The 16,876-nt window shown below is 46.9% G+C and overlaps 1 protein-coding gene across 1 annotated transcript; it reads left to right on the top strand.

Annotated features, from left to right (window-relative positions):
- The first annotated feature begins 521 nt into the window (after positions 1 to 521).
- ilf2 (interleukin enhancer binding factor 2) lies at positions 522 to 10,287 on the top strand. Its single transcript, XM_079653317.1, has 15 exons — positions 522 to 677; positions 1,112 to 1,171; positions 1,951 to 1,993; positions 2,209 to 2,313; positions 2,444 to 2,521; positions 3,012 to 3,114; positions 4,267 to 4,332; positions 4,438 to 4,554; positions 5,979 to 6,057; positions 6,153 to 6,240; positions 7,459 to 7,520; positions 7,605 to 7,719; positions 8,035 to 8,125; positions 9,242 to 9,410; positions 10,143 to 10,287. Exons 1-14 carry the CDS (start codon positions 673 to 675, stop codon positions 9,391 to 9,393), a joined length of 1,164 nt encoding a protein of 387 aa, XP_079509443.1. The 5' UTR covers positions 522 to 672; the 3' UTR covers positions 9,394 to 9,410; positions 10,143 to 10,287.
- Positions 10,288 to 16,876: the final 6,589 nt, after the last annotated feature.

The raw sequence follows: 16,876 nt of genomic DNA, 5'->3' as shown, positions 1-16,876 counted from the left end.
AAAGTACAAATATCCAAAATCAGTTCAGTAACGGTTTTCAAGGGGACAATATTTACTCAAATTGATGGGTTTGGATGATGGGGTAAAATCGTGTCACAGGCTCTTTAAGTATAATAGGAAAGCATCCAACCGGAAAGTGTATACACTGTAGCCAGCCAGAAACTGTTGAGCATGTTTTACTGCTTTGCAGGAATAGTACTCAGAGAAATGGGTTTTTCCAGACACTGAAGAAAGCAAAATTCTATGACTTGTCGCTATCAGGACTGTTAGGGAAAACATCAGGCAATTTATATAGTGAGATTATTAAGTTTCTAAGAGAAATTGATCAATTTAAAATAATCTAGAGTTTTGGTTCTTTGTTTTGTTTCTTTTGTTTATTGTTTTCTGCTTAGTCTCTTGTCCACACTCCAGTCCATTTGGTGGCGGTAATTTACCTATAAGTTGGTTTGCCAACCGCCAATAAACATGAAAGAACAAGAAGAAGAACAAGATACCTCCACAGGGTGGCAGCAATGCAACACAACGGATGTTTTCGTTAAACACCAAAGAAGAAGAGGAAGAAGAAGAAGAAGAAGAAGCGAAGCGACGCGACGCGAAGCAGAGCAGCGCAGCGCGAGACTGTCCATAGTTCTCCCAGGATTTGCACATTAAATTATCAAAACGTCGTACGCAATGAGGTAATTATATTTCAACACATTTAACATTTAAGTCCGTTTAGTTTTACAGTTTAATCAACCAACATTTTAGGTGTTGTTGTTTGCTTGTGTGTTAGAAATAGAGCTCGAGGTGCCTGGTAGTGCTAATAATGCTAGCTTAGCTTGAAGCTATCGTTAGCTTCGTGCATTGTTTGTACTTAGGCTGGCTACATGTTACAGAGATATGTTCAGAACATGTCGTGGTTTTGTTTGATATCTGCAACCGACATAAAGCGTGTTTAAGGTATAATTTATGAATTGCATGGGGAATGTTACTTTCTTTTACCAGCAAACGTTACACAGTGGGTTGATGCTGGCTATCATAGCCTTATGCTAGGTAACGCTGATGAATGAATGAATGATTGATGAGTAAAGGTGTATGAGCTCTTCCGACATGTTCCTGTGTTTGTGTCTAGAGGAGACCGTGGCAGGGGCCGGGGCGGCCGCTTCGGGTCCCGTGGAGGACTGATCCAGGGGTGAGTTCAGCTGCTTTTTGTCTGTATTCATTACCATCTGGATGAAATCATGATGAAACTGCTGAGCTGCTCCTATTTCTGCCACATCTCTCATTTTATCCCAGGTCTTTTTCCTAGTTTGAGCAAATGCCTTAGCAGCTCTGTGTGAGCTCTATGGGGTTAACATGTTTCATAGCCGTTTCCGGATCATAGTTGTTGCCCCACAGTAGTTTATTAAAGGGCTCACTACAGTGAAAGCCTCCAATCTATAACTTTAATTATGGCTACTATAACATATCACAACATTAACATTACTACACAATTAAAAATATATTTGACCCCTGAAACTCCTTTTTATTTTGATATTAGTACTATGAAGTACAGTATAGTGGTATGTAGTGTACATACTGTAAACATTACTTGTTGGGTTTTACAGCAAACCAACAAAGAATCTGAAATGGTGTTGGTTCTGTAAAGCTGCTTCCGTTTGCATCTAGTTATTGAGTTCAACACGTGTATTACACTTTCTTTTTTTTACTATGCTTAGTAGATCATTATTCTTTTCAGCCAGTATACATTATATATTACCATATTGAACCTTGAGCACTCTCCTAATGATATTGTAATGCTATTGCAACATGTAGGACATTAACATATGTCCATATTACTCTCCACTAGTTGGATGTGATACAATCAGTCCAGCTGTACCTGATACCCTGTTGACATCAGATATTCTTTTACACTCACTGCCTACAGTCATTAAGAAACTACTAACTGATCTTTTTTACACTCCTGTTTAGGTACCGTCCATTTGTCCCACACATCCCATTTGATTTTTATGTGGTGAGTAATCAATATTGCACGGGGGGGGGGGGTACAATTAGAAATTGATTGAGATGACAGATGCTTTAAGGAGTAGCTTAACATTAGGCTGGACGGGGTGTTTCACTGCCCTCTGTTGAAACAATGTGTCTGTGAGAGTTGTGTTTAGAGCACAGGTGATTGACAGCCATGGTGTGTGTCTGTGAGTAATGAAGAGGGCTGTTGTTTATCACTAGTGTGAGATGGCCTTCCCCAGAGTGAAGCCTGCTCCCGACGAAACGGCTTTCAGTGAGTGTCTGCTGAAGAGAAACCAGGACCTGAGCCCCACCCCAGCAGAGCAGGTCAGTACACACACACACACTCACACTCACACTCACACACACACATACCACACACACCGATGAGATAACCAGCCATTTATATTTGTCCTCACTGATTGAAACCATTTGTATTTGTTTCTTCCTGATTTAGTCCTCCATCCTGTCCCTGGTCACAAAGATCAACAATGTCATAGACAACCTGATCGTTGCTCCGGGCAATTTTGAAGTGGTGAGTCCTTTTTACTTTTCTGCAGTCATCCGGAAAGACTCGTGATGGACAAAAAAGGTTTTAAGCCCGAAATGTTTTACCAGAATACTGGCCATATAGAACAACTACCGGCAAGTGTTGAGTCAATTGTTTTCATTTAGTAAAGTTCATTGATTTGACCAGGCAAAGACATACAGTGCAGAATGTATTTAGAATATATGGACAAGGCAGTGTAAATATAACCACGAGGAGCTGTGTCGGAAAGCTTGATAGATTCACGGGCGGACAACCGCATGTGGTCCCGGCAAAACACCGACAATATCTCACTACATGTTTTGCTTGTATAATGATGTGTTGCGTAAAATAAACTATCTACATTAACTGAAACAATATCAGTCATTTTAGTTTGAGTATTTGCAGAATAGATAGTTTTATTTCAGTTTGACCAAATCTGTGATTGTAATGAGTTCCCGTTAGGTGTTAATTACGTTGAACCTGTTTCTTTTCAAAGCAAATTGAAGAGGTGCGCCAGGTGGGCTCCTACAAGAAGGGCACCATGACGACGGGGCACAACGTGGCCGACCTGGTGGTGATCCTGAAGATCCTCCCCACATGTGAGAAAGCTTTTGGATGTAACAGACGATATGATGTCACAGTTTTTGCAGCCAGTAAAGCGTCTAGAGAGGGGACTGTCTATGGTCTGTACACTCTGAGGCTGTGCTGGGAACATTTGGGGTTGAGAGTTCTAACTTGAACCCTTTTTATCTGTAAACGGTCTATAGTCAAACCCTGTGTTCTGAGGGTTCAACAGTGGGTGATTTGCTCGGGTTACTTTTATGCATGATGTGATTATAAGATATTAAAGTGGAACTATCATGCTATATTTGAATAATATAGTGTAGGACCATACCTATATAAGGCATATTTATACTTTTTATTTCAAAAGTTTTTATCAAAATTCAGAAACAGATTTTCTCCATTCCTCATTTCGCTCAATTTAACACTGTCTTTGCATGGGCTGATCAGAACAGCACCATCTACAGGCCTGGCATATGTACTACAGCGTCTCCAGCGCTTTCGCACGGCAATGTCCGTGGCTGTCTCCTCCTGATTGGTGGAGTTGGCCCAATAGCCATAGCACCACTTCTGTGACGTCATAGAAGTGTTCAAATCTGGATCAATCTGTATCAGATCCATTGCAGATTTGGGTATGGAGGAAAATAGAGAGGGTTGTGTTTTCTGACACTTGGTGAGTTCCCTGGAACACCGGGGACACATATTCATGTATAAAAGATGTACAAAAGTGCATTTTGCATGATATGTCACTTTTTTAAAGTAAGCCTGCTTACCGCTTTGAATTCTTTATTTGCTGCCATTTCACACTGCAGAGGTTGCAGCTGAATCAATAAGACTCAAATCATTTTATGTACATCAATATTTTCACAAAGGATACATTCAAAAAATGTTCTATCATTTTCCACCAGAACATTTGTAGACACATGAATTGAAAGGAATACTGTAGTTATTATCAGATCTACTTTGCCATGAGGGAGTGATATTATCAACATTTCCCAGCTGCTTTAAGTCTTTGTGTTCTTCTGCTTATGAGTCTAATGTAGTTCTCTTTCATTCCTGCAATAGGCTGCTATGATACTCATTTCTACCTTTGTATTTGGTTATCCTTATTTATGAAAGTAGAGCTTGATTCAGATACCTGTGTAATGTAATATGTATGATGATGATGATGATGAGCTTCTCTTTCACAGTGGAAGCAGTCGCTGCCCTGGGCAACAAAGTAGTGGACACCCTTCGCACACAGGACCCTTCTGAAGGTATTTCTCCAGCTTGTAGTCGTTGATTGAGCACCTGACGAGTCGTGTCACATTGCAGCTGATGTCCTGTGTGGTCGGCCCTCACTGTGTATGTACCTGTTTCAGTTCTGTCTATGCTGACCAATGAGACGGGCTTTGAGATCAGTTCAGCTGACGCCACCGTCAAGATCCTCATCACCACCGTCCCCCCCAACCTGCGCAAGCTGGACCCTGAGCTGCACTGTAAGAGTGCACACACACACACACACACACACACACACACACACACACACACACACACACACACACACACACACACACACACACACACACACCTCCCTCCCTGTGGTGTCATGTCAGTCAGAGGACTGCTCTATTATAGCAAAAAGCATAATCTCGATTATTTGGGTCAATAATTGATAGCACGATTATTAAAACCGTTTATCCATTTACTTTGAAAACATCCATTTTTTGGAGAGAAAAATGTGAACAGTATATTTTTAACAGTTGATTACCCTGAACTTTAGGTATAGTTCTTTTAGTTAAGAAAAAACAATAATACAAAAAATTAATTTGAAAAAAAAGAAAAGTAATAATACAAAAATAATCGTTTTATTTCGATTACGTTGTTTTCGTAATCGTTGCAAGCCATAATCGTAATTGCGATTAAAATACGATTAATTGAGCAGCCCTAACACACACATACACACACTCACTCACATACACACACTCTGCATGTAACCCTTTAGCTGTTTTTAAATCAAGTTTGCTTTGAGGTACCGTAACCCAATAAGATGCACATACTGAGGTTTGCTGCATGTTTTCTTGAGTGGATGCTACTAAGTGTCCTTCATAGCTTTCTTTCTGCTCATGATCTAAAGCAGGGGTGTCAAACATACATCCCACCGGCCAAAACCGGCCCGACAGAGGGTCCACTGTACCCGGGATGGCTTTGCAAAGTTTAAATATTTGATTAGACTTTAACTGCAATTTTCACAACTTTTGTGTATTTTGTGTGTAAACACTTATACATTTAGGAGGCAGTGGGATAACTTAACCTTCTTCCTGAATAGCCCCCACTTTAGTCTGTATGCTGGTGTGTGAGGATTACTGTACAGATGTGGAAGTTAATGTAAAATAGTTGTTTGGAAAGTAACATACTATATCTTCATTATCAGTTTGAGGTATCTGTGTCTAGATGTTTTTCTACACTGATCTGTACGTCGTAATGCACATATGTAAAGGATAAACTGAGACATAATACTGTTGAAATTGCACTTATTTTTCTAAAGAAGTTTCAGGTTGTTCATAAAGTTTGTAAAAAGATAGTTCATTAAATGTGAACATCTTCAGAATGTACTCTTTTGCTCCTAAACAAAGCGAACCGGTTGAGTTGTGGTAATAGGTTATTATGCTGGGATTTTACCTGAGGAAAAATGTGGCTGTATGTGGCCCCTAATCTAAAATGAGTTGGAGACCCGTAGACCACGGTCATATCCAAGTCATCACCTGAAATGTGTTTTTAAGATTGATGATAAAGGGTGGTGATGTAATGAACTATCAAAAGACTTGGCAGCACTTTCAAATCTCAGGCTGTCAGCAACACCAAGCCCACAGTTTACATCAGATGGGGTTAGGGTTAATTGTGTGCGTCTGTGTTTCTGCAGTGGACATCAAGGTGCTGCAGAGCGCTCTTGCCGCCATCCGCCACGCCCGCTGGTTCGAGGAGAACGCCTCCCAGTCAACGTGAGGAAGTCTCCTTCAATTCCCATCAGGCCTTCTGTTCTCTATGGCGATGTATATTGCTCTCACATGAACCATCTGATGTTAATGATTTTCAGGGTCAAAGTGCTGATCCGCCTGCTGAAGGACCTGAGGCTGCGCTTCCCCGGGTTTGAACCCCTCACTCCCTGGATCCTGGATCTGCTGGTAACCTCCTGAACTTTGACCTTACCACACATCCACAACAGAATAGAGTGGTGCAGGAATGAGTCCTAAAAACCCCAAATGGGTTAGCATTTACCACATCCGGGTCCCTGGCCTCGAAGTCATTGTTTCTTTTTTTAAAATGTTAAAATTAAATGTTGCACTTTTTGTCCTACATCACTGGTGAATGTTTGAAGCTATAATGAGTCTTAAAGTGACTACATTTGCGCTTTCACACCAAGTATTTTGCCGTACTTAGTTCCCAGTTCTTAGTTCATCAGAACTCTTTCGTTCCCGGGACTAAAGAGCAGATCAGACTGGAATAAGTTCCTGGGGGAGGATTAGGCAAATGAAGCCGCTGACGTCACTTCTTCTTCTTCTTCTGCTTTGGGTTTACTGGCAGGCCGCAAACAACTTCACGGCGTATACTGCCGCCCACAATCCCCGGCCGGATGTCCCCGGAGTTAGGGACAGGCTTCAGTAGAAGCTGCTGGGACTCCCAGCAGCTTCTACTGAAGCCTTCTGAGTAAACGGCCAGAACGCCGACACCTCCTCATCTCCACCGCTCCCATGTTTTCTTTTGTGTTGCCATAAGTTAGTCTCTCTCTTGGTGCGCTGGGCTAATGCTAATAATGCTAATGCCAGCAAATACAATGGCGGCTTCACAAAACATTTCCGAGTTTTACGGGGCGTGGTTTACAATTCGCCCAGCCAATCAGAAATTGGAACCTTTTTCTCCCCAGGAAAGTCCCTGCTCTCTAGCAACAAAGGTTGCTAAAAAAAGGGGTGAAACGGTTCGCAAAACAAAGTTCTAGTTCCAGATCTTTTTGGTGTGAACGCAAAATGCCAGGAACTATCGGAACTATTACTGGGTTAAGTACTCCGGTGTGAAAGCGCCTAATGAGACCACTTAACGTCATCAACCCAACATTAGCCACCTTTAGCTTAGCAGTGGTGATGTGAAGTCATGTGACTGTGCTGGAGTTCCTGAAATAGCAACATTTACATGTGGCTATTGCATTTACGCCTCAAATCATAAATATGTGGAGGTTACCCTGCTGAACAAACCATGTTGTTATCTTAAACCTATTTTCCGTAGATCTTATTCTTTCAATATTTGAAATCCAATAGAAGAATCCGAAATGTTCCTCCCTGCTCCACTCTGGTGTTGATGGCAGGTGTTGTAGTGATGTCACCGTGCTGATCTGTCCTCTGTTGCAGGGTCACTCTGCAGTAATGAACAACCCGTCCCGGCAGCCCCTCTCTCTGAACGTGGCCTACAGGTTGGACCCCCCCCCCCCACCTCCTCTTTGTAATCTCTCAGTATAGATGAGCCTTGTTTTGATGTGTGTAACTGTGTGTTGAAGGCGCTGCCTGCAGATGCTCGCCGCAGGGCTCTTCCTGCCCGGCTCGGTGGGCATCACAGACCCCTGTGAGAGCGGGAACTTCAGAGTGCACACCGTCATGACGCTGGAGCAGCAGGTCGGTCCCGCTCTGTTCTCAGTCACACTTCCTTTGTTCGTCCAACAGAGGGAACATCTACATTGTTACAGCAATCAAAGTACATAGAGACGAAAACCAATGGAACACTATTAGATCAAACGCATGCACATAGTATTTAAAATAAACATTATAACAATTACAGAAGTACGTTACACATTCAGGTAGATAAGTAGTGAGTGAAGTGTGGTAGCAGGTAAAGTACAGCAGTGAAAGGATATGTTGCACATAGTTTCATACAGATTTATTGTTAATGGAATGGAACTTAAATGTGTGTGTGTGTGTGTGTGTGTGTAGGATATGGTGTGTTTCACAGCGCAGACCCTGGTGAGGGTGCTCTCTCACGGAGGGTACAGGAAGGTGCTCGGCCTCGAGGGAGATGCCAGCTGTAAGAACATGAATTTTGTACAAAGCTTCCTGTTTGATGATTTTATGTTTATATTAATGCCGTCAAAATTATCGCGTTAACGGCGGCAATTCATTTTTTGAATTAATTGCGTTAAAATATTTAACGCATGTGCAGAATGGCCCGCCCCATACATCCCACCAGTGGCAGCGCTGGGGTAGGCTACAGCCATACCAAGAAATGCCCCACCTTAGCCCCACCATGAAAAACGATGTTAAAGAAAGCAAAATAAAGTCCGCCAACTCGCGCCGAGTAAATTGCACAGACAGCAGTTAGTAAGATTAATTTCAGTAGTCACTTGTCTGGAAATACCGAAGACCAGAAACGTTTTTGAAAACTTTTGTCACGTAGTGATCGTCTTCTCAATAGTAACATCTTTGATAATGTCTTCTGGCCAATCAGAATCAAGATAACGGCGTGGTGTTGTTGCAGGAAGTCTCGACGGAGAATACTTTTGCGGTAGTACATCTCTATATACATCGATACAACATTACGTGTTGATTTCTATCAACACGTAATGTTGTATCGATGTGTATATGTAATGAAATAAGACCCCTCGGTTTGATGATTGATAGGTGTTTGGGCTGTCTTTCATTTTGACAAACAGAACAATGTTATAATAAACATACATACATGTATGTTAAATGGATATATCTGCCTTCTTTCATTTCTCTTTCCATTCCCACAACAATATACATAAAGAAATGGCATATTTTGGACATAGTTTGAATGGTGATTAATCATGATTAATTCATTTTTAAGCTGTGATTAATCTGATTAAAAATTGTAATTGTTTGACAGCCCTAGTTTATATATGAATGTATTTAGCATATACGATTAAAGCAACAGAGCTAAATAAACGGGACACAAGTTGGTGTCATCAAGTGCAGCGGTCTGAAGTGGACAGCCAATTGGAATATAACATGTTATGAAGCCTCCCATTTGATGTTAAAACAATGCATGAATCTGGAGATATGCAGCAGCCTCTTTATTTTAGTTTCTAGATGCAGCTTTTATAAATTGTGCCGTAACTTTAAAAATTGTGCCTTTTATACACAAGTGGAATAAATAATAATAATGTTGCTGTTTTTTTTGCAGACCTGGCCACAGAGATGTCCACATGGGACGGTGTGATAGTCACTCCGTCAGAGAAGGCGTATGAGAAGCCTCCAGAGAGGAAGGAGGAGGAAGATGAAGCTCTGGAGGAGGTGGGGGACGGAGAGGATGAGAGCATGGAGACCCAGGAGTGAACTTCTACCACAAACAGGTGTTTAACAGTTAGACCTTTTGGAAAGTTCAGTGGTGGCTGTCTTCAGATGTTGTGACCGTAACGTCTCCATTTACGTTAGGGCTCTGGTAGTGGTTAGTTGTCTATATCATTAACAAACACTCAGGGTAACCATTTCCATTCTCTCTGAGACGTGTAGCCTTGACTATATTCAAGAACATCTGGATGAGCTCACATACCATCATTGTATGAAACATCTCGAGTCACTCCAAACTAAAACTGTCATGGCAATATTCACATTCCCACATGTAGTTCCTAGGTTTGACAAATGGGGGGTCTGATGAATTCCCAGAGCAGAAGTGCTCACCATCCAAACTCAGAAATATCAAATCTCACAGACAGAAAAGTTGTCCTAGTGGGTTTTCCGTCATCCAGTATTATGGTAATGAGCTGGAGAATTAAAGAAACAATTTCTGCAGGCGCTTCTTTCTGTAACTCTTAACTCACACACACACTCACTGTGATTAGTTATTTTCTCAATATCAATAATAGGCAAATATACAGGGTCATTCAACTGTCATACTGCAATATTGTTATTTTCTGATATATAGTGCATGCAGTCAGAAATCTGCTGCTTAAGTTAAAGTATCTATGCAAATTCTTCCAGCTGACTCCCATAGCAACAGGACTGTGTGTAAAGCAGTGTTCCCGCCGCATGAATGCCATGCAGTGGTTCAGGCTTCACTGACCCCTCCTCTGCTCTTCCCACAGCCTCCTCAGACGCGGAGACGCAGTAACCTGGACACAAACACCAGCAGGAAAATGTTCCCACTCCCTGGCCTCATTTTTTGTGTCTGTTTTTACTTTCCTTTTGTTACTGTAACAACTTGAATTAAACACATTTTGTTTTTATTTAGCTCGAGTCCTGTGATTTGTTCCTCTCGTGCCCTTGTGGTCCCTGACATTCTGACGGTGTAGTCGTGGTTAAGGTGACGCGTTCAAATCATAACGGAGAATTCACAAGACATGTGCTGCCGCCACGAGGTGACACAGTTGCGTGCCAAACCAATTCTGAAGATCTCTACCCCAAAACCATGTATGTATTTAGCTGGTTCTGAGAGAATAATCAACATGCTGCATAACAAGATAGAACAGGCAAAGAACCATAACCGTTACCTACTGTAACCCCAGCTTCTATGAGTAAATGGCGCAGCCCTCTAAGGCTATCGCTATTGGGTAATCCCCCTGCGCCCCCGCGAAGCACTGAAACACTTGTAGTCCACGCCCACCCGCAAGGTGGGCCCCACCCTCGGGCCTCCTTCCGGTATAAATAGGAAGGTGGCCCGGCAATCTGCTCCCTCTGCTCCCATACAACATAACTTTTCTTCAGCTATTCGTAGAGCCAGTGGGGCCCCGCACTTAGAGGGCTGCGCCATTTACTCATAGAAGCTGGGGTTACAGTAGGTAACCTCAGTTCTATTTCGTATATGGCTTCGCCCTCTAAGGCTATCGCTATTGGGTTAAGGGCGAAGCATGATGTAGTCTGCGCCCCACTGGGTCCGCCCGGCACTAGAAGCACAGACATAACTGCTCAATAACACCCCCCTGCCTGATGTGCCATGCGTAATGGCTCATCACCGTACCTGGAACATAGCAAAACATGCCTATCTTCCCGACGGGGTGAAGGCTGGGAACAATACATACCGGCCGCTGTGAGAAAGTAGAGACGAAAGTCCCACCTCGTTCTGCGATCGTAGTGGGGGAACAGCAGCTCTCTGCGTGCAGACAGGCAGGAGAGCGCCCAGCTGGATCCCTGACGTCACTCACTCTGACCAGGCACTCCGTACAAAGTGTGTCAGAGGAAAAAGGAACATCCCTCCTATAAGAGGGGAAATGGGCCGCTCTCCGCGTGCCAAAAGGCAGGAGAGAGGCGCACAGCTGGCTCCCTGACGTCACTCACCCCGATAGGACACCCAGTACAGGGTGTGTCAGAGAGGAATGGGAGACATCCCTCAAATAAAAATGAATAAATGAACAGGGGGAAGACCAAGATGCAGCCATGCAAATATCTTCCACTGACATTCCTCCGTGCAAAGCCGTGGAGGAGGAAATTCCTCTGGTGGAGTGCGCCTTGATGTTCTCCGGGGGCTCCACCCCAGAGGAGACATATGCCTGTGACACAGCCTCACACAGCCAGTGTGACAGCCGTTGTGCAGACAGAGGTTGCCCGATCGAGCTCTCTCTATAGTGCACGAACAGGCGCTGAGAACGGCGCCAGGCCGCCGTGCGCGCCACATAGCAGGACAGCGCGCGCACAGGACAGAGGAGATTTAGAAAAATATCGGGGGTAAAAATCGCGCAAGACACTGTTCCTGGGATGACAAGAGTTGTTCTTGTATCCCATGGAACAGCTGGGGGGAGAGGCTTCTCTGTGAAGTGCCGTAATGGTCTTCATGGTGACGAGCCACGCCATCGCCGCCGCTGCCCGTGAGGCAAAAGGGCTGCGAGGGTGATTCCACACGCTGCCTTTCACTCCGTCTCTCCTCATGAGGCGCGTACACGCCCAGGGGATGAGAGGTGTGTGCATGCTGTCCACACGAGGTGTTATAACGGTGCTCGTGGTTATTATGACCGTGTGTAGGAGGCATATCTGGGACAGAGGAATGCCGCGAGTTCTGCAGTTTATAAACCAATAGGTTAAAACAGCAGGCTTCTGCAGCGAATGAACCACCTCTGGAGTGTCCACCTGTTGGAAGAGACTCAGGGGGATCATCACGTGACCAGCTGACGCCAACGCCGAGCAGCTGCGTCACGGAGAGGGCTGTGTGGGTTGTGACACGCCGGAGGAGAGCTGTCAGTTCTTCCCCTCGCTGCCGCGAGAGTCGCGCTCTCATGCTGGCTGAGTTTAACTCCACTCCCAGATAAACGATTGTCTGAGAGGGAAGAGGACAGCTCTTCTTCCAATTTATTATGAAACCCAGGCTTTGACAGATGCGATACGAGATGTACTGTCTTTAAAGCGACTTCCTCCCTGGGGCGAGCCAGCAAATAGCAGGTCGTCCAGAGGAAAACCACACTCTCATCCCTCCTCTGTGTAGTGGCTCCAGCCTTCTCTACACAAATGCGAGGAGCCAGGAAATATCCGAACGGCAGACGATTGTCTGGTCTGATATTCCCTGAATGGAAAACGCAGGAATTTCCTGTGTTTCGGGATGATGGGTACGTGGAAGTATGCATCCTTCAGGTGGAAGTGAACCAGTCGTCCTTGTGAAAACATTCCAGCACCTGTTTGATCGTCAGCATGTGGAATACTGACAGATCCAGGATGTCTCATTCCCCCAGTCTTTTTCGGGATTAGAAAAATAACGGGAGTGAAAACCCCTGATTTTCCTCCCTTTGAGGAACCCTGGAAATATCCTCTTTCAACAGGAGTTCCAGCAGCTCGGATTGGAGCGCAAGACATAGCTTCTGGGACGACAGGAGTGTTTCCTGTATCCCATTGAACTGTGGGGGTGGGGGAGAGGCGAACTGCAGGACGTATCCTCTGCTGATCAGCCTGCTCATCCATCTGTCCATCAGACACACGCGCTGCCACTCTGAGAAACACTCTAAGAGCGGGCGCACATGCTCGAGATGTTCTGTGGTCGTCATGGCAACGAGCCACGCCAGGGAGTCTCCACACGCTGCGTTTCACTCCGGCTCTCATCATGAGGCGTGTACACGCTCAGGGGATGAATGGAGGTGTGTGCAGTGCTGTCCACACGAGGCGTTATAAAAGCGCTCATGGGTTTATTATGACCGTGTGTAGGAGGCGTATCTCGGACAGAGGAATGCCGCGAGCTCTGCAGGTTATTAACCGAGGTTAAAACCGGCAGGCTTCTGCAGCGAGCCCTGCTGTCTACTTAATCAACAGATTAGTGGCAGCCGGCTTAATTAGCGAGCTCTGCAGGTTATTAACCAATAGGTTAAAACCAGCAGGCTTCTTGCAGCGAGAACTGGCGCCGTGGCGCTGCGGGCGCTACCGCTGGGGGCACTCAGCCTGGAATACTGCTCATTCCCCCGTTCTGACTTCTCTTTGATGCCATTGCCCTCGACGCCACTGTGAGGCGAAAGGGCTGCGAGGAAGCCTCCACACGCTGCGTTTCACTCCGACTCTCATCATGAGGCGCGTACACGCTCAGGGGATGGATGGAGGTGTGTGCAGTGCTGCCCACATGAGGCATTATAACGGCGCTCATGGGTTTATTAAGGCCGTGTGTACGAGGCGTATTTCGGACAGAGGAATGCCGCGAGCTCTGCAGGTTATTAACCGAGGTTAAAACGGGCAGGCTTCTGCAGCGAGCCCTGCTGGTAATCAACAGATTAGTGGCAGCCGGCTTAATTAGCGAGCTCTGCAGTTAATTAACCTTCTGTAGCGAGCCCTGGCGCTGCGGGCGCTTCTGCTGGGGGCGCTCAGCCTGGAATACTGCTCATTCCCCCGTTCTGGCTTCTCTGTGATGTGCTGTAATGGTCGTCATGGTGACGAGCCACGCCATTGCCCTCGCCGCCGCTCCCCGTGAGGCGAAAGGGCTGCGAGGAAACCTCCACACGCTGCGTTTCACTCCGGCTGTCATCATGAGGCGTGTACACGCTCAGGGGATGAGTGGAGGTGTGTGCAGTGCTGTCCCCATGAGGCGTTATACCGGCGCTCATGGGTTATTATGACCGTATGTAGGAGGCGTATCTCGGACAGGGGAATGCCGCGAGCTCTGCAGGTTTATTAACCGATAGGTTAAAACCAGCAGGCTTCTGCAGGGAGCCCTGCTGTCTACTTAATCAACAGATTAGTGGCAGCCGGCTTAATTACCGGCTCCGCTTCCTCGGAGGCTCTCGCGGAGCAGACCAGGAGCGGGGGAGCTTCACTCCCCTTTGACTCGCCGCCGGGAGACCCTGTCTCTGGGGTGGCGGGGGAGCGGAGACGTGGGACGGAGCCCCGGCAGTCGCCGGGGCGGTTGCTGTGGGCATCTCTCCGCTTGCGGCCTCCTGTGGCCGGCGTGGACGCCACGACTGCTGCGGGCGTTGGTGCCGCTGTGGCAGATCAGCCGACTGGAGCCAGCTGTACATGCTGGCGAATGCCGTCCACCTGTTCCGCGGCCGTCTTCATGAACTGGGGTCCGAACAGCCCGTCCGGGCTGATTGGAGTGTCCAGTAGCACTTTTCTGGCCGTCTCCGTAACAGACGCCGCCGCGCTGTGGTGACGGAGAGGGGGAAAGCATGTTCGGCCGCCAAGCTGGCACCCTGCTCCGACTCTGTCTCCCCCGCCCGGGGGAGAGGAGGGAGGGGAGAACCGAACCGTGAACCGTGGAGGGAGGCGGGGCATTGCCCTCGCCGCCGCTGCCCGTGAGGCGAAAGGGCTGCGAGGAAACCTCCACACGCTGCGTTTCACTCCGGCTGTCATCTTGAGGCGTGTACACGCTCAGGGGATGAGTGGAGGTGTGTGCAGTGCTGTCCACATGAGGCGTTATACCAGCGCTCATGGGTTATGACCGTGTGTAGGAGGCGTATCTCGGACAGAGGAATGCCGCGAGCTCTGCAGGTTTATTAACCGATAGGTTAAAACCAGCAGGCTTCTGCAGGGAGCCCTGCTTCCTACTTAACATGGGCGCGGGAAGGGGGGTGCTGAGGGCGCTGCAATACCCCCTAGCGGCAGGCAGGGGGTGCGGAGCTCCCCTGTCTGAATTATTATTTGACGGTTATTTCTGCTCCCGCTGTGCATAATCTGTGTAATATGTAGCCAATAAATTCCACATTGTTGGTAAAATGATATTTTGGCCTGCCCCGAATGTTTTTTCTGTAGCCCCGGACAATTCTACCTCAATAATATAATACATTAACCGTGCTTTACCTGAACCTCATCAAGACACTAGAAAGGACGGCAGGACTGTGATTTCCCGTGTTCAGTGAATGCAACAGAGTCAAGACACCAGACCAATCAGAGAGTTGGATGGAAATAAAAGTGTGCTTGTGTCATTCAAGCTCGCGGCTCTGTGTGTGTGTGATGAAATAGCGCATTTAGTGTGTGTGAGAGAGGGAGAGAGAGAGAGGGACCGGTGCCAGCAGCAGGGACCGTGTTGTTAGCATCTGGTTAGCTAGCTGCACTAACGGACATACGGAGCTGTTTGTTCCACAACAAGCTGGAGGAGAGCTCTCCTCTCAGACTGAGAGGCTCAGGTGAGCTAAAGGACTCTCTGAGTGTTTAGATAGTTAACTTTAGTCTAAGTTATCTCAATGGGTCTCAAACGGTTTGGTCAAAAATTATTCAAAAGATTATTTCCGCGGCACACCTTCATATGATCATTATAGTTATAACAAAAATAAGAGAATAAAGGAAAAACAATTATGAAATACTATATGGCAGTAAAACAAGAATACAGTTTGAAAGGGGAGTGATTTGTAAAATATCCATAAAGAAAAAGAACATCTGCTTTCAGTTGTGTTTCATCTGGGTGTTGAGAGATGTATCCATAGATCTCTTAATGTTGCTCTCAAAGTGCACCAGATTGATGCTTTTAACTTCAATATTTAAATCTTCATCATCCCCCGGACACCCCTAGAGGAGGTGAGGTCCGCTCCCCACTCGTAAAAAATAGCACTTTACCCCTGCCTATATGCCGTGAGCTGAATATCGAGCCTTCATTGTAACAGTCGCGGGTTTACTGTGTGTTTGCGTGTGGGGAGTTTTTTTGTGCGTGCTCTATAGTGCCCGTAATAGTGTTCACTGGAGTCCAGCACCTCAGCACCCCCACTCAAAATACCTTCCCGCGCCTCTGCGTAGTACTTAATCAACGGATTAGTGGCAGCCGGCTTAATTACCGGCTCCGCTTCCTCGGAGGCTCTCGCGGAGCCGACCAGGAGCTGGGGAGCCTCACTCCCATTTGACTCGCCCCCGGGAGACCCTGTTTCCGGGGTGGCTGGGGAGCAGAGACGTGGGACGGAGCCCCTGCAGCCGCCGGGGCGGTTGCTGTGGGCGTCTCTCCGCTTGAGGCCTCCTGTGGCCGGCGTGGACGCCGCGGCTGCTGCGGGCGTTGGTGCCGCTGTGGCAGCTCAGCCGACTGGAGCCAGCTGTACATGCTGGCGAATGCCGTCCACCTGTTCCGCGGCCGTCTTCATGAACTGGGGTCCGAACAGCCCGTCCGGGCTGATTGGAGCGTCCAGTAGCACTTTTCTGGCCGTCTCCGTAACAGACGCCGCCGCGCTGTGGTGACGGAGAGGGGGAAAGCATGTTCGGCCGCCAAGCTGGCACCCTGCTCTTACTCTGTCTCCCCCGTGCGGGGGAGAGGAGGGAGGGGAGAACCGAACGGTGAACCGTGGAGGGAGGCGGGGCAGGAGTTGCTTCGGACTCCTGCCCGGCAGTCTGCCCCAGGGACACGAGGACCCGTCCGCGGGCTTGTAAGCCTGGACGGGCCAATCGTCCTCCTCGGCCACAGCAGCAAGAGTGTCCGCTCTCCGCTTCCTGTCGCCCGAGG

This window comes from Notothenia rossii (genome assembly GCF_949606895.1).
Source record: "Notothenia rossii genome assembly, chromosome: 10".
Lineage (NCBI taxonomy): Eukaryota > Metazoa > Chordata > Actinopteri > Perciformes > Nototheniidae > Notothenia > Notothenia rossii.
The sequence above is the reverse complement of the archived record's forward strand: the minus strand, read 5'-3'. Positions and strand labels throughout refer to the sequence as shown.